Source organism: Phoca vitulina, unplaced genomic scaffold, assembly GCF_004348235.1.
Source record: "Phoca vitulina isolate PV1807 unplaced genomic scaffold, GSC_HSeal_1.0 scaffold87, whole genome shotgun sequence".
Taxonomy (NCBI): domain Eukaryota; kingdom Metazoa; phylum Chordata; class Mammalia; order Carnivora; family Phocidae; genus Phoca; species Phoca vitulina.
In genome coordinates this window covers 2,538,486-2,557,345 of record NW_022589790.1, presented here as the reverse complement: position 1 = coordinate 2,557,345, position 18,860 = coordinate 2,538,486, and the positions used below count along the sequence as shown (strand labels likewise).

At 41.9% G+C, this 18,860-nt stretch overlaps 1 protein-coding gene across 1 annotated transcript; it reads left to right on the top strand.

Moving 5' to 3' along the window:
* Window positions 1-1,351: 1,351 nt before the first annotated feature.
* Window positions 1,352-10,736, top strand: LOC116626452 (olfactory receptor 56-like). Its single transcript, XM_032395774.1, has 2 exons — window positions 1,352-1,359; window positions 9,770-10,736. Exons 1-2 carry the CDS (start codon window positions 1,352-1,354, stop codon window positions 10,734-10,736), a joined length of 975 nt encoding a protein of 324 aa, XP_032251665.1.
* The last annotated feature ends 8,124 nt before the right edge of the window (window positions 10,737-18,860 follow it).

Sequence of the window (18,860 nt, the reverse complement as noted above, 5' to 3'; positions counted from 1 at the left end):
AAAATTACTTAATTATCCATATGAAAGCATCAACATGTAGTGAGTTCTCTGATTAAACAGATGCCCCTGAAGGGCCTTGGAACTCTGTGTTCAAGTCCCCCAGGTCCTCAGGTGGTGGGTCCCAGAGGTCTGCTCTAATAATGCCCTCCACACCATGATTCTCAGTAAGAGCTGATTATCTTGAATTTGTGTTGTCTGCCCAGGGAACATTTCTGTCACTTAGAGCTACCCACGAGGTGTGGTCTGACAGTATGGGCTGGGAGGGAGTGCTCAGAAGCCATCTCATGACTTGTCCAAAAAACACACAATTCAGAACAGTTGGATATGTCCATGGGTTCATCTTCCTTCATTCAGGTTATAAAAGACCAGACAGAAATGACAGATTCTCTCAGTTCTCTGTAGACACAGCCTGAATCACCATGGAAAATTGTTTCACCTTTCTGGGGTTTGGTCTTCCCCACCATTAATTCAAAGTCTGGAGAGCAATTTCATACAAATAAAAATAATTATCTGAGCTCTCTCCAATGTAAGAGAGTATGAAAACTAGCTTTAAGCTCTCTTCAATTCTTTAGGGATGAGCTAAAGCAAAAACACCTTTTCTGACAAATTATAAGTGTAGTTAAGTCCAGCTAAACAGCCTGACATCTTAAATATTATTAATGGTTGATTGACTGAAGATAATCAGTTTATATTACTGTATTTACTACTTAATAAGTATTATGGCTATAAAAATGAAAATAAAATGTAAAAGAATTACGCATCACACATCGCCTCTTCCGTTTCTTTTCTGTATAAAATATATAGTTCTATCATTGCAATTATAGTTTATATTCTACTTTATGACTGCATTATTTTCATAAGATTCCCTTGATGTTGCTACACATTTTAAGTAAATGTCATTTTCAAAGGATTGATACTCCATGGGATGAACTTAACAAAATTTATTTTCCTATTTCCCTATAGCTAGGCATTTGTTTTCACCCCATTTTGTGCAGAGAACTGGATCATATGATCTTGTGGCATATTTTTCTTATGATTCCTAATAGACTAGAACAGCTCAAGAATGTAATCCATGACTCAAAATATAAGCCCACTCTTGGAGACAGTTAATAAGCATTGTTGGATACACAAAGAGTAAGATCATATGTGAAGAGCAGAGATACCAGGGAGAAACAAGTACAAAGCCATAAACAGGGATTTCCCCTGACTTTAGTCATCAACTAGATTTACACATAAGGTATGTACAGGTGGGTTATTCAGGGGTATTATTCAGTGGGTAGAGAGCACATGCATGAAGGCTGTCAATGATTTTTATCTCATTAACTGTTCTTGGATCTCGAGTTAGTTCACGATGATGGAGTAAGTCCTTAGCTGAAGCTAAGGATAGAAGAACCACAATAAAGTAAGAAGAAAAATGAGGGAATAGAGAAAGCATAGCAAAGAAAAATGAGGTCATATAGAAAGCATAGCAAAGAAAAAAACTATGGTAATGCCCATAGCCCTTTAAGTATAAAGGAAAATTTGACAATAAGTCTGAACAAAAAGGTCATGCACTTTTGGAAAATAAACTCATTTCATTTCCCACTTAAAATCCATGGTGACATCAGTGTGCATAGATACCTCAATTGCTGGCTATACCTTTTCTAATAGAATAGTAGAGCACTGGTCTATGAGCCACAGAAAGTAGCCTGGTGAGGCCTATGGTGAAGAGAAAGGACTCTTTTTCCAGGGACTTCCGCTTACACACTCTCCAGGACTATTTGTCCACTTGGAACCTTGGGACGGGCAAGATCTCAATATAAAAATGTTAAAAGACAAATGCAGTGGTTTCTATCAGATTTCATAGGATCAAAAGTAGAATGTTCCACAAGTAACTTCCAACTCTAGGAGCCAGAAGACCAACATTGCATCAGGTTATGATCAGTGGTAAATAAATACATTTTGAGTGAATAAAAACAAGAATGAATGAAAATTCTTCAACAACAAAATAGGTTTAGATCTGGTTAAAATATGAATAAAGTTGGCAGATGTGGGAGCCATTACTGATCCCAAACTCAGTGCTCCTGGGCAAGATAATTTTCTTTTGGAGTCTCAATTTCCATCTCTGCAAAATGGGAAAATAGCATTCACCTCACTCTGTTGTATTAATTGATTTTATAAACTCTGAGAGCGCAATGATCTTATCTCTGAGATCTGTGCGTATTCAATATCAGCAGCAAACATTTGACTCTCTGATGCAAAAAGGCCTAAAGAAAAAATGAAGTAATCAAGGAAAGGGATATTGGATGCGGACCATATTTTATAATCTTTTTTATACTATTTAGAGATAGAGTTTCATTTATTGTTTGACCTGGGATCACATCCCAAGACAACCTTGAACACTGAGCTAGTTAACCTTCTGAATTTGTTCTTTCATCTGTAAAATAATGATCTATTATCATTTTCATTATATTAGTATGATGATAAATTGAGATAATGTATTAAGTGTTTAATACAAAATGGGAGATAAAGAAATATTAGTTTACTTCCCACTCTACTTTTAGAATTGAGGAATAAAAACCCATTAGGGCAATATGACCAAAAAAAAGCTATAAATAAAATCAACTTCAGTAGATATTTTGAAGGAAGGGAAGATAGGAGGGAAGAAAAGAGATAGAAATATTGACGGGAGTGAGGGAGGGAGGGAGGAAGGATGTTTCTCCGCATCTCTAACTGCTGACTGGGGAGCAGTTTCCCCCAGACACAGAGATGATGCTATGTTGATCTAACCAATGGTATCTAAGCCTGACAACAAATACCCTGTGTATATAGAGCTTTGAAACACTAAAGTGGGGGCCCTGGAGCCCCTGTAGACACTGAATTATGGCTGAGGAAGTATTCATGTGTTTTTCTGTAGGAGCCACCACTTGTCCAGAAACTATGGACTTTACCTCAGACCTTGACACTTGTGTTTATTTAGAATTCTTTTCAATCCTTATCATGTCCCCTTTCTGAAGCTACTTGGCCTGCACAGAAAAACTTAGGCAATACTTAGGAGCCAGCAAGGAGAAAATCACTGGCTCTCGGTTTGGGAAAACATCCTGTCCAACTTCAGGGCCTCAGGTGACTGCACAGGTAAGGAACTTGCTCCCCTATTTGTATAGAATCCTAAAGGACAAGGAGCCACAGTCTTCTTCAATCAGCTATTTTAGAAGAAAACTTCTCCGCCAGGACTTCTCATTTTATATCCATTAATCATAGGGACTTTGTTAAAGTGCTAGTACAAGGGAACTAAGAAGTCTGGTTAATTGCCCTCCGTCTTCTTTTCTTCTTATGAAGAATTTTCTTTAGATGTTTCCATGTAGGTTTTATTTGAGCACAGTCTACAAATTACTTGGCTTGTAGTTAAAGTAGGTCTACTAACTGACATTTCTACAATTAATCAATTGAGTTACACTGGCTTTTGGTGGTCATTTGTGCACCAGTTTTGAAGATGTGAGATTTTAGAGAGCTGTCAGAATGTTGTCAAAACAAAATGACATTGTACAATACATAGTGGCTTCTGGTCAGACTGGATTTGAACCCTCCACTCTTGTATGTGCTATCTCTGAACCTTGGCTTTTTACTCTATAAAATGCAGATAATACTACTACATAAAACACATGCAATTAGCACACCCAGCACAGTTCCGGCACATAGAAAGCTAGTGGGTAAAAATATTAAAGCCATTTGTGTATCCAATTGAAATCTCAATGCCATGTTAAGTCATGGAACGAAGAGATTCTTTCCTCTCCTGAACAGCTCACAGGTCAGACACCCTGGCACTGAGTTCAGATTTTGCCCATGGCTACAGAATGTCTGAGCCACATCCATGAGAGCCCACCAGCACCCTTGTGTTATAAAAGAAAAATACCTGCCAGTGCTTCTATGTACATCTCACAAACCTAAATGCTCACCAGAAGAATTGGCTGTTTGTGCCAAGCTGTCCATTGCTTAGGAAACACCTGACTGTGTTTGGATTCTATAAGACCCAGGCTAAGGTTGTTTTGATGCTCTAAGTAGATGTGAATTTTCACTACTTTAAAAGCATCTCCTTTAGTGAACTTCATGAGCTTTGGTCTTTCCCTTCACTTCTATCATGAGTTGTGTTAATTCAATTAATCATTCAACAACATAGTGCCAATCTTGGCACTATGGACATTTGGGGGCTGGTTAATGTTCTGTTCGGAGGATATCCTGTGAACTGTAAGATGTTTAGCAGAATCCCTGGCTTCTTCCCACAAAAGCCATCCCTTCTTCTGAGTTATGACAACCAAAAATTTCTTCAGCCATTGACAAATGTCCTGGGGATGAGGAGGCAAAAATCACTCCTGGTTGACAATCTCTGTGCTAGAGTGGTTCTCAAACTTTAGCAAACATTGGACCAACTGGAGGCCTTGTTTTTTTTGTTTTTTTAAAGATTTTATTTATTTATTTGAGAGAGAGAGAATGAGAGAGAGCACATGAGAGTGGGGAGGGTCAGAGGGAGAAGCAGACTCCCTGCCGAGCAGGGAGCCCGATGCGGGACTCGATCCAGGGACTCCAGGATCATGACCTGAGCCGAAGGCAGTCGCCTAACCAACTGAGCCACCCAGGCGCCCCTGGAGGCCTTGTTAAAACAGTTCTGAGCCACCACCCAGTGTTTCTGATTTGATAGGTCTGTGTGGGGCCTGAGAATTTGCATTTTGAAGAATTGGCTAATGCTACTGATCTAGCAACCACATTCTGGTCTAAGGAGATCTGGGTGTAAAAAGTTGGCATATCTGTTATTCCTCTGTCTATGAAATCCTTATTCAGTGTTTCCAGATTTGCCTGCAGATTAGAATCACCTGGAAACCTTCTAAGCCTTCCAAAGACCTGGCCATAACACAGACCAATTAAATGAGGCACATACATTAATAATTTTTGAAGCTCCTCAGATAATTCTGATGTGCAGATTTGGGGACCAAATATAAATGCCATTACCTCATCTGGGATCTGAAGTTTGGGGGCTAAGTAACATGTCATCCCAGCACACACATCCTGTAAGTCTCAAAAAACACAGTTACATCATGAGCACTGATCTATGAAGAACTACAATCTTAGTCTCTGTGGGTAAGAAAATAGGGCAAATGCATTTGTGGATTAAGGAGTGCTAGGAACAGACTGCAGCTCACCCTATTTGCAGTAAAGGTGGATAAGGCATGCTGTGGAAAACAGAGCTCTAATGGGAAAATGGGAAACTTTCAGAGATGCCTTGTTGTAAGGAGATGGATGTATGGCCTCAGCTTTCACAGCCTTCCATGTGGACTCCCCAAGGGAGTGTTTCAGTTTCTGAGCCACAACCTGGAGCCCTGGAAGGACAAGGAAGAAGGAGAAAAGTCAAGAGACTGAGCCTCCTGATGGAGACTGCACATTGGGACAATGTGAGGTGAGTGAGGGAAAGATGGGAGGTCGAGAGATAGGGAAGTAATTTAAAACCCTCACCCCCCATTCATGCAGCCCCACATTTGACAATGGGCAATTCCACAACTTCTGTCAAATTTTCCACCATTTAAAATCTCTGACAATCTGAGAGTTGTTTAATTTTTGTTTTGTTTTTCAACACTATATTTCACCATAAATGAGATATCTTGAATTGTAAAAACCAATGCTGAGCTTTATTTTAAAAAGAAAAAAAAAAATAGTTAAACTGTAGGCAGATAGAAAAAATCATACCAGTACAGATAAATCATAGGAGAAAGAAGAAAGAGTAGGCCTAGAAATACCTGACAACTAAAATGTGTTGTTTACATTTTTCGTTCTAGTGGTTTTTCAATGCCTACTGCATACTAGTTCAGATCTACACAAGCTAGAGGTGGCAGGAATAGAAAAACCTATCCTTTTCCTTCTGGGAACAGTCTGAAAGAAAAGGAATCACCCTAAATAATTATTCTGAGACATGGACACACATGTACTTCATACATTGCAATGCAGGTGTGTGTGTGTTAATAGCGAGAAACTGCCATGAAAAGAAAAATCAATAGTGTCAGGAAAATCAGTAATTTCTAGGAACAGTTGCTTATGCACAGCCCCACAAAAGGGGTATTGAATTCAGTTGGTGATACTGAAAGACAGCCACAGAGGTAATAGTGTTTACATGGGCAAGTTTGTGTTTGTTTCATCTAGTCACCACACACATCCCTTAAGCATTGACCAGGATCCATGCGAACTGCTTTCTGTGGAGAAATATAAAACAAGGAATGGACAGAGTCCTTAGTCATAAGTAATACCCAGCCTAGGTGTTCAGTGGAGGAGCCCTCCCCATCACAAAAAACACAACTCCTTCCAAGGTTTTTGAGAACAAAATTTGTAGAAGGGAAATCTCCAAGTAGGAGGGACTAGGAGCTCCTTGCAGGTGGGTATAATTATTGATTGTATGATTTTGCAAAACTAATTTGCTTAATTGAGGAAAAGAAGTATTCTAATATTTACTGAATACTTATTATGCAAAAGGCACAACCTCAACATTTTTCTAATTCAATACTTACAAGAACCCTGAGAAGCAAGTATCATGACCCCATTTTATATAGAGAGATAAGCAGAGGCTGTGTTATAAAAGTGGCAAGAGCTGTGGTGTTAATGGCAGCTGAAAACCAGTATATTCCTCCTGCCTGACTGTACCCCAAGCACTCTACAGGTATTAGCCACTTAATGCTCCCAACAGATCCAACAATTCTGAGACAAGGAGACTGAAGCTGAGTAGCCTAAGTTGCAGAGGTAGTGAAGCCAGGTCTTGAACCCAAGCAACTTAACTCCAGAGACTAGGTCCTTAATTGCAATGGTTTAAACTTGGTAAAATCTGCAAAGGACATTCAGAAAACTCTGGATCAAATTATTACAGATTCTAAACATGTGAGTTCTTTCTTTCATTTGCCTTTGTGGAAAAGAAAGGAAAGGAAAGAAACGTAACTGATAATAGAGCTCTAGGAAAGAGGTCTCCAATCAGGGGTGATTTTTCCCAGCAGGGAACATTTAGCAATTTCTGCAGACAATTTTGTTTGTTACAGAGAGGGAATGCTATTGGCATCTAATGGGAGAGTCCAAAGATGCTGCTAAATGTACGGCAGTGCACAGGATAGCCTCTTATAGCAAATACTTATCCATAGTAAAATGCCAATTGTTCTAAGAGAAAAGCCTGCTCTAGAACAGTTAGGAGGATTTTTGGATCTGGCCTGGAAATTCAAAAATTGTTGACCAACGCTCATTGTTGCTTATGGATAAAATTGGGATGATGGACTAGGTTTCCTCCAGTTGTAAAATCTAGTCTCATAAGACTTTTGAGACACCAAACAACACAAGCTCTGTCTACAAGATGACAAAACAGGGAAAACATGAAAAAATTCTCTTCAAGGGAATGTTTTCAAATGCACCTGGAGTCTCGTTTTATGTCAGGTTATGGTGAAGTGAACAGATCAGGAGATGATTGTCATTAAAAAGGTAACTTTCTACAGCTCCCAAGAGGAGGGGGCATGCCACACCATGCAAGGCCACATGGGGAAGGAAGCAACAGGGTTGGCCAGAAGGCAGAATGAATGAGAAGAAAGCATAGGCAAAAGCTTTTACTATAATTTTTGTGGGAAAGATTGGGTAAGGCACAGCTGATCAGGTTTAGGACTGGATAGTAAGAATTTTGGTGGGCTTTGAGCTATAGGGGTGGTCTCTAGTTGTCTGAAACCTGTCCCTGGGGTGATTATGGCAGAGGGATATTGTTCCAGACTGATATAGGGAGGAAGATGGGGTTATGGACTCAGGCTTGGTTGGTTTTCACACCAAAGACATTATTCCCTGCAAGTTGTTCACCATCTTTATGAATTAGCAAACCTAAGAGGGACAGTCCCTTCCCGGGTCTCCAAGGCCTCAAGATGTCAAAACATCATAAAATATAGAAAATAGATGCAATATATCATACCTTCACTAAAAGCTCATCTTGAATGTTTCAGTTTAACAGTGTAAACTTCTTATGCTCAGCTCCAGAGAGAAGCTTTGGGATGGGCACTGCTATACTCTGAACACATTTGATTCACCGCTAAGGAATCTGTAAAACCTGGCGTGAGCATCCTGGAAATGGTGAAGTTTAAGGCCATAGATAAGATGGGTCCCTTGGCATAGCAAGAAATGCCAGCATGAGCAATGAGGAAAATATTTTCTTGGCATAGCTCCCTGACACAGACCTGTAGGACCTAGGACAAGCCTTGAATTCTAAGCTCCTTCATACCTTTACCAAAAACTATGGGCAGTGGATCTCAACTCAGACCACATGTCAGACTAGCCTGGAAGCCTTAAGAAGCACAGGTGCTCAAGGGCCCACTCCCAGGAATTAGATTCAGGGAAACCGGAAACACAGATCACCCATAGATTGCACAACTCTGCTGGTGATTCTGAAGGACATGCAGATTAGGGCCACAGTCTGTCACATCTCTGACATGCCGCACATCCACAACACTTTGATGACCCTCTAGTCCTGTCCCAGTGACCCAACAGTGTCAACCAGCTCCAACATTCTCTCCTATTCTCAACTCATTAGAGAATATTGGGAAATTCATTTTATTTATCTTCATTCTCTCCATCTAAGTCATTTGCTATCTCAAGCACAGAAATATAAGCTGGAATTCAAAATATTCCCTAGGATTTGGGATCCTAGAACCAAGGAAGCCAGCAGGCCACAAATTCTGGAAATTTGCCTGGTGGGCAGATCTCTCTGGCTCTCTTGCAGTTGTGTGTTTGGTCTGAGCTTGTCCCTCATCCATACCTTCTAAAACTGCCTTTGGGTGACTTCTTTCTCATCATAGCTTAACTTGACATTCATTGAAATTGACTTTACCTGAACAAAAGTAATTCGAGAAAGGAGAACTTTAAGGACCCCAGATACTTCCAAGGGAAACTACTGAAACTGGTTTACCTACTCCTATTATGAAGTTCACAGGTTTATACTTATAATGAGGCCTATTCTCCATCAAAAAAGTTCATAAGGGATCTTCTTACTAAGGTAAAAATACTGCTATAGCAAATCCATTGAAATGAGGTAATATTATAAGGATAAGGACAACATACTGCCAGAAATCTGCTTAAGAGCAATTACTGCTTCTGAGCACAAAGGGCATGTTTTAGGACTCCTGGGGGTCAGGATGACCAGGTCAAGATGGTACTGCACAGCTGCACTAGCTGATAAAATGCACCCTGTCAGCCACAGTCATGGGCTCTCAGCTATTTCTAAGAAAAATTCATCACATAGATCCTCGTGTATCTACAATGAGAATTTTGAACCATATAATTCACATATTTGTGGATCTAGTTCTTATATTTGGCATGAAAGTGTTTGTTTTAAAAAATTTGTTTTGTGTGAATATTTACTTATGTGTTTATTATTGGAAACATTGCTAAGTGTGTATATTTCTCAAAACATGGGGTGTTCTAATACATTGTGGTTATTTTCTAGCTTTTTAAGATGGAAACTTTGACCATTAGTTTTCAGTCTTTCCTCTTTTTTTTTTAACACATATATTTTGTGTTATAAGTTCCCCTCTGAGCACTGCTTTGGCTGCATGCCAAGTCTTTTATAGTAGTTTTTCATCAAGAAAAATGCCAACCCTATAAAAATTTGCAAGACCTCCCACAGCCCCTGTGCCAGCTTACTTAATTGTTGACCTTTTGTTTTCATCCATCACCCTCTCCCTAAGTCAGAGTAGATGCTTCTGAGCCCTTGGTGAGTTGGTTTTCTTCCTCCCCACAGTGAGGCTTGGCAGGAGGCAGACAGAGGGCCCTGGAACCACTCCTCCACTGTCGGTTTTATCCTCACAAGCCTTTTTAATGAGAGCCCGATGGACCTGTTTCTCTTCAGCATGGTTGTGATAATCTACACACTAGCCATGGTTGGCAACACTGCCATGGTCTTCCTGATCTGGGCTGATCCCCAGCTCCACACACCCATGTATTTCCTCCTCAGCCAACTGTCCTTCCTAGACATCTTCTTCACCTCAGTCACCGTCCCCAAGATGATAGCAGGCTTCCTCTTTGGCTGGACTAGCATCTCATTTGTGGGCTGTGGGGCACAAATGTTTTTCTTCATGTTCCTTGGGGCTGCCGAGTGCCTCTTGCTGGCCCTCATGGCCTATGACCGCTATGTGGCCATCTGCAACCCTCTGCGCTACCCGTCACTCATGAGCCATCAGACCTGTCTGCTCATGGTGGCTGCCTCCTGGCTGGGAGGGTCCATCAATGCCTCCATCCAGACAGCACTGACCCTGCAGTTCCCCTATTGTGGCTCAAGGAGGATTACACACTTTTTCTGCGAGGTGCCTTCACTGCTGAGGCTAGCCTGTGCTGACACAGCTGCCTATGAGCGATTGCTCTTTGTGACAGGTGTTGTGGTCCTTCTGGTGCCCATTGTCTTCATCACCACCTCCTATGCCCTCGTTCTGGCAGCAGTGCTTGGGATGCACTCCATGGAGGGGCGTCAGAAGGCCCTAGCCACCTGCTCCTCCCACTTAACAGTTGTCAACCTCTTCTATGGGCCCCTCGTGTATACCTATATGTTACCTGCATCTTACCACTCTCCTGGCCAGGATGATGTAGTGTCCATCTTTTATACAGTCCTCACACCCATGCTGAACCCTGTCATCTACAGTCTCAGGAACAAGGAAGTGACAGGAGCAATGAAGAAGGTCATAGGGAAGTGTGGGGTGGGGAGGACTGCTTAAGACTCAGGAGAGGGGGTCCTCCTCCTCCAGGATGTCCCTGTGGCTCCAGGAGCCCATTCTAGGATTTTCTTCTGAGATGAGAAGCCAAGAGTCCCAAATCCACATGAAGGGAAGTAAAAGAGGCTGCCCCTCCTTCCCTTCCAGCTGCTGCCCTCCCCTTCAGAGAGTTGTCCAGATCGTCAGTTTCCACTTCTCACTCCCCTCCTCCACCTCAACAAACTCCAGCCTGGCTTCTGTTCCAGACATCCCTTGCTACTTTTAGCAATCAGTCATCATCTCTGTGTCACTAAGTGTCCAAGGACATCTCTTCTCTCCAAAGGGCCCCCAAAGCCCTTCACCTATGGCTATTTCCCCAAATTTCTCCTTCATCCCTCTCCTCCAGCTGCACTGGCCCTCTTGTTGTTGATCAGAATATCTAAGCACAATTCTAGCCTGTGGTCCTTCAACACAGGGTTCCTGATGCCTGGGTGCTTTCCTCCACATTTTTGCATGGCTTTCTTCTGCACTAGATTTAGGAACTTTCAAATGTGATTATATCAGAGGTGCCTGCACTAGCCACCCTGTCCAAAATGGTATCCTTACCCCAGTCCACCATCTCTTTCTAATTTAATTTGTGTATTCTATTTTTCTTTTTCCCTTTAGAATGTGCAATTCAGGGGATTTGAGGCTTTGACTTTTAGTATTGTACCCTCATCAATAAATATTTGTTGAATGAATGGACAAGCCCGAAGATTTCTTACCTAATTCCAACAGCATTGTCACTGTTGTTAGTTTCCTTGAAAATCTTTCTTCCTTTGGTGGTGACACCACATTTCTGGTTTTTCTCCTACTCTGGCTCACTCCTTCACATTAAGTGATAACCTGGTGCTAGACCCTTCTTTTCTCAGTCTACGGTCTCTCAAGTCACTCTCATTCGTGACCATGGTTTCAAGTTACTACCTAATACCAAAGTCTGTCATACATATTATAGGCCACATGTCTCCTCCAAGCTCTTCACCACCCAGCTCCACCTCAATACCCACACTGGATGTTCCAGAGTCATCTCAAATTCATCATGCCAACAAACAAAGTCATGATATCCCCTTCAGGGCTGGTAACTGAGTGAATGCTTCACCAGGTCAGCAGGTTTCTGTCACCACCCACGTCTAGTCCCTCACTAAATCCTGTCCATTTGACCTTCACTCCTTACCTTTCCATGAGATGCAATCCTTGGGGTTGCAACTACCACCATCGTAGTCCAAAGACACAGTCATTCTTTACTTGGATGATGCAGGAATTTCCAAACAGTGTTCTCTGCCCTCTTCCTCACCCTACCCCACATACACAACCACAGTTTTTTTTCCAGGATGTGTTCCAAACACAAATCTAATCACATGCCACCAACTCCACTCATTAACTTCCCCTTAAATCCCCTTAGCATTTCTTATTGCTCTTACATATATCACCATCTAACATAGAAGGCAGCAGGGAGGCAGGGGGAGAGGAAAGAACAGTCCCTGATTGCAGTCTACTACCTCCAAGTTAGACCATAATTTATCATCTCGAGTCTTTGATTATAGAAGGCAACCATCATAAGAGATGCCAAAATCACTTTCTGTTTTCTTAAGACATCCCTAAAAGTCTTCAAAGGCCAAAAGTCATCCTTAAAGTTCAATCTGCATCTTTTTACTGAAGCTGGATTAATTTTCTCTAAATTGACTTCATAAAAATCAAGAACAGCATAGGGAACTGCATTCTCAACCAAACAGTTCCACCACATTCTCTCTCCAAAGAAAGAATTTACTCAGGGAAGAGTGAATTCTATTCCAAGGGGCTATGTGGTCAAAATCTTATAAGTACATGCCCACCATCTGATTCCAAAACAGGATTCTTTCACCACTACAGTCCCCCACCTCATACTCCATAAGCATGACCCTTACACATCCTTTGACTCCTTAGCACTTACCCGAATAAAGAAGAAAGCCATCATTCACAATTAGTAATGCATCTGACCTCATGCCTATTAAACAGGTGGGCAAGCTTTGAAAAATGACAGGTAGGAGATAATCTGTCTGTTCATCCCTTCCTGTGATACAGGGAGCAAGTTGTCCCCTAATATCCAGTTTTACCTTCTTTAAAAATATACCCAATTTTAACTGAGCAGATACTGCCTAAAAAAATATATTTCCCAATCACCAATGCAGTTAGGTATGGTAACGTACCTAAAGTGTGGCTAGTGGACCATAAGCATAAATGTATGTGCCTTCCAGCAGTGTCCTTAGACGTCAAGGCAGAATCACAATCTTCACCACTCTTTCTTATTGGCTGACACATAGTCATGACAACCAGAGCTCTTGCAGACAGCTTGTACAAGAGGTAGAAGCCAGCAAATGAGAAGGGCTAATTAACAATAGAGAAGGCGGGGAGGAATAAGATGGTGGAAGAGGAGGAGACCTAAATTTCGTCTGGTCCCAGGAATTCAGCTAGATAGGGATCAAACCATTCTGAACACCTACAAACTCAACAGGAGATTGAAGAAAAGAATAGCAGCAACTCTCTGAACAGAAAAGTGACCACTTTCTGGAAGGTAGGATGTGTGGAGAAGTGAATCCGAGGCAATATTCAGGAAGATAGACGGCGGGGAGGGGGCCTCTGTCAACCGCTTCCGGCAAGTGATAGAGCAGCAGAGCACAAAATCAGAACTTTTAGAAGTCAGCTCTGCTGAGGGACATCGCTCCAGTGGCTAAGCGGGGAGTGGAACCCTCGTGGGGACAGTGTGGTCTCAGGACCCTCGGGGTCACAGAAAGACCAGGGGTGACTGAGTAAGGCGGAGCTCCCAGGGATTGGAGCAGGAAAGCCGGCTGTAGAGACAAAGCCGAGGAGTGGTCTCTCAGCTCTGGGTTGCCATAAACCATGATCTGCGGCTCAGTCCAGCCACTGCTCTTCCAGCAGGAACCCAACAAGCAGCAGATCCGGGGAGACTCCCCTTCCTCCCCCGGGAGGAGCAGAGCAGGTGTGCACCACAGGAATCTGCTGGGTTTGAACACTCCAAATGGGGTCGTGTGCCAGAGATAGAAACACTCGGTCACAGGCCGGGTGAGCATGGAGTGCGGCCAGAGACCAGGGAGACAGGAGTGATTGACTGCTTTTCTTTGAGGGCTCACTGATTAGTGGGGCCCCAAGTTCTTGGCATCTCTGGGGCAAAGATTGGGAGGCCGCCATTTTCACTCTCATACTCCAAAGCTGTACGGAAAGCTTGCAGGGAACAAAAGCTCCCGAGGGCAAACCCGAGCAGATTACATAGCCTGGACCCAGCAAGGACAGTACAATTCTGCCTCTGGCAAAAACATTTGAGAAACGTGGCAACAGGAGCCTCCCCCAGAAGATCAGCAAGAACAGCCAGCGAAGACCAAGTTCACCGATCAATGAAAATGGCAGAACTCCAGCACTAGAGGAATACTACACATAGAATTCATGGCTATTTTCCCATAATTCTTTAGTCTTTCAAAGTTAATTTTTTTAATTTTCTTTTTCTTTTTTTTTTGAATTTTTTTCTTTTTCCCTTTTTCAACCAACATCTTATCAATCCCCTTTTAAAAAATATTTTATACTTTTCATCCTTACAGTCATATTCCATCCCTTCATCATATTTACCCTTATTTTATACATATATAAGTTTTTCTTTCCTTAAAATTTTGGGAGGCACTTTCTTCTAACAGACCAAAATACACCCAAAATCTAGTGTGTGGCATTGATCTATTCACCACTCTGATCATATTTGATCATATTCTTTTCTTTTTTCTTTCTTTCCCTTTCTTTTCCCTCTGGTTTCAGGTCTCTTCTGATTTGTTTAGTGTATATTTTTCTGGGGTCATTTTTACCCTGTTAGCATTTTGTTCTCTCATTCATCTATTCTCCTCTGGACAAAATGACAAGATGGAAAAAATAACCTCAAAAAAAAGAACAAGAGACAATACCAACTGAGAGGGACCTAATCAATACGGACATTAGTAAGATGTCAGAACTAGAGTTCAGAATGACGATTTTAAAGATACTAGCTGAGGGGCGCCTGGGTGGCTCAGTCGTTAAGCGTCTGCCTTCGGCTCAGGTCATGATCCCAGGGTCCTGGGATCGAGCCCCACATCGGGCTCCCTGCTCGGCGGGAAGCCTGCTTCTCCCTCTCCCACTCCCCCTGCTTGTGTTCCCTCTCTCGCTGTGTCTCTCTCTGTCAAATAAATAAATAAAATCTTTAAAAAAAAAAAAAAAAGATACTAGCTGAGCTTGAAAAAAGCATGGAAGATATTACAGAAACCCTTTCTGGAGAAATAAAAGAACTAAAATCGAACCAAGTCAAAATAAAAAGGCTATTAATGAGGGGCAATAAAAAATGGAGGCTCTAAATGCTAGGATAAATGACGCAGAAGAGAGAATTAGTGATATAGAAGACCAAATGATGGAAAATAAAAGAAGCTGAGAAATTGAGTGATGAACAAGTACTGGAGCACAAGGGAAGAATTCAAGAGATAAGTGACAGCATAAGACGAAACAATATTAGAATAATTGGGATCCCAGAAGAGGAAGAAAGAGAGACGGGGGCAGAAGGTATATTGGAGCAAATTATAGCAGAGAACTTCCTTAATTTGGGGAAGGAAACAGGCATCAAAATCCAGGAGGCACAGAGAACGCCTCTCAAAATCAATAAAATTAGGTCAACACTGACATCTAATAGTAAAACTTATGAGTCTCAGAGACAAAGAAAATCCTGAAAGCTGTTCGGGAGAAGAGATCTGTAACCTACAATGGAAGAAACATTAGATTGGCAACAGACCTATCCACAGAGACCTGGCAGGCCAGAAAGGACTGACATGATATATTCACAGCACTAAATGGGAAAAATATGCAGCCAAAGAATACTATATTGAGACAGGCTGTCACTGAAAATAGAAGGAGAGATAAAAAGCTTCCAGGACAAACAAAAACCAAAGGAATTTGCAAACACAAAATGAACCCTACAAGAAATCTTGAAAGGTGTCCTCTAAGCAAAGAGAGAGCCCAAAAGTAACATAGACCAGAAAGGAACACAGACAATATACAGTAACAGTCACCTTACAGAAAATACAATGGCACTAAATTCATATCTTTCAATAGTTACCTTGAATGTAAATGGGCTACATGCCCCAGTCAAAAGACACAGGCTATCAGGTTGGATTAAAAAACAAGACCCATCAATATGCTGTCTGCAAGAGACTCATTTTAGAGCCAAAGACACCCCCAGATGGAAAGTGAGGGGGTGGAAAACCATTTACCATGCTAATGTACACCAAAAGAAAGCTGGAGTGGGAATCCTTGTATCAGACAAATTAGGTTTTAAACCAAAGACTATAATAAGTGATGAGGAAGGACACTATATCCTACTTAAAGGGTCTATCCAGCAATAAGATCTAACAATTGTAAATATCTATGCCCCTAACGTGGGAGCAGCCAATTATATAAGGCAATTAATAACAAAAGCAAAGAAACACATCGACAACAATACAATAATAGTGAAAGACTTTAACACCCTCCTCACTGAAATGGACAGATCATCTAAGCAAAAGATCAACAAGGAAATAAAGACTTTAAATGACACACTGGACCAAATGGACTTCACAGACATATTCAGAACATTCCATCCCAAAGCAACAGAATACACATTCTTCTCTAGTGCCCATGGAACATTCTCCAGAATAGATGACATCCTACGTCACAAATCAGGTCTCAACTGGTACCAAAAGATTGGGATCATTCCCTGCATATTTTCAGACCACAATGCTTTGAAACTAGAACTCAATCACAAGAGGAAAGTCGGAAAGAACTCAAATACATGGAGGCTAAAGAGCATCCTACTAAAGAATGAAAGGGTCAACCAGGAAATTAAAGAAGAATTTAAAAAATTCATGGAAACCAATGAAAATGAAAACACAAGTGTTCAAAATCTTTGGGATGCAGCAAAGGCAGTCCTAAGACGAAAGTATATAGCAATACAAGCCTTATTCAAGAAACAAGAAAGGTCTCAAGTACACAACCTAACCCTACACCTAAAGGAGCTGGAGAAAGAACAACAAGTAAAACCTAAACCCCGCAGGAGAAGAGAAATCATAAAGATCAGAGCAGAAATCAATGAAATAGAGGGCGGAGCAAGATGGCGGAGGAGTAGGAGACCTGGATTTCGTCTCCTCTCAGGAATTCAGCTGCATAGGGATCAAACCATTCTGAACACCTACAAACTCAACAGGAGATCGAAGAAAAGAATAGCAACAACTCTCTGAACAGAAAAGCGACCACTTTCTGGAAGGTAGGACGTGCGGAGAAGTGAATCCGAGGGGTTATTGGGGAGGATAGACGGCGGGGGAGGGGCCTCCGTCGGCCGCTTCTGGCAAGTGATAGAGCCGCGGAGCACAAAATCGGAACTTTTAGAAGTCTACTCCACTGAGGGACGTCACTCTGGTGGCGAAGTGGGGAACGGAACCCACGCAGGACAGTGTGGTCTCAGGACCCTCGGGGTCACAGAAAGACCAGGGGTGCCTGAGTGCGGCAGAGCTCCCAGGTATCGGAGCGGGGAAGCCGGCTGGAGAGACGGAGCCCAGGCGCGGGCTCTCAGCTCGGGGTTGCCATAAACCGGGATCTGCGGCACAGTCGGGCCACTGCTCCTCCAGCAGGGACCCAACAAGCGGCAGATCCGGGGAGACTCACCTTCTTCCCCCCGGAGGAGAGGTGCGGGAGCGCACCGCGGGGATCTGCTGGGTTTGGAGACTCCACCCGGGGTCGGGTGCCAGATAGAAAGGCGCGGTCACAGGCCGGGTGAGCGCGGAGTGTGGCCGGAGACCAGGGAAATGGGAGTGACTGACGGCTTTTCTCTGGGGGCGCACTGAGGAGCGGGACCCCGAGTTCTTGGCTCCTCCGGGGCGGAGACTGGGAGGCCGCCATTTTCACTCTCCGCCTCCAAAGCTGTACGGAAAGCTTGCAGGGAACAAAAGCTCCCGAGAGCAAACCCGAGCAGATTACTTAGCCCAGACCGACAAGGGCGGGGCAATTTTGCCTCCGGCAAAGACATTTGTGAACCACGGCAACAGGCCCCTCCCCCAGAAGATCAGCGAGAACAGCCAGCCAAACCAAGTTTACCGATCAATGAGAACGGCAGAACTCCAGGGCTAGAGGAATACTGCACATAGAATTCATGGCTTTTTTACCATGATTCTTTAGTCTTTCAAAGTTAATTTTTTTTAACTGTCTTTTTTTCTTTTTTCTTTTTTTCTTTTTTTTTGAATTTTTCTTTTTTTCCTTTTTCAACCAACATCTTATCAATCCCTTTTTAAAAAAAAAAAAAAATTTTTAATTTTCATTTTTAAAGTCATATTCTATCCCTTCATAGTAGTTACCCGTATTTTTGGCATATATATATAAGTTGTTCTCTCTTTAAAATCTTGAGATAGTTTCTTCTAACAGATCAAAATATACTCTAAATCTCTAGTGTATGGTTTTTTTCTACTGCCCTACCTGATCACATTCTCTCCCTTTTTTCTTTCTTTTTTTTTTATCCTCTTCTTTCTTTTTTCAAACAACTTATCAAATCCTTTTTTAAAATTTTTTATAATTTCCATCTTTACATTCATATTCCATCCCTTCATCATATCAACCCTTATTTTTGTACATATATAAGTTTTTCTTTCTTTAAAAATTTGGGAGGGACTTTCTTTTAACACACCAAAATACACCCAAAATCTAGTGTGTGGCACTGATCTATAAACCAGCCTGATCATATTTGATCACATTCTGTTTTTGTTTTGTTTTGTTTTGTTCTGCTTTTGTTTGTTTTTATCTTTATCTTTTTCTCTTTTCTTTTTTTCTTTCTTTTTCTTTTTTCTCTCTTTCCCTTTCTTTTCCCACTGCTTCAGGTCTTTTCTGATTTGTTTAGAGTATATTTTCTGGGGACGTTGTTACCCTGCTAGCATTTTGTTCTCTCATTAATCTATTCTCCTCTGCACAAAATGACAAGACGGAAAAAATCACCTCAACAAAAAGAACAAGAGGTAGTACCGACTGCCAGGGACCTACTCAATACGGACATTAGTACGATGTCAGATCTAGAGTTCAGAATCATCACTT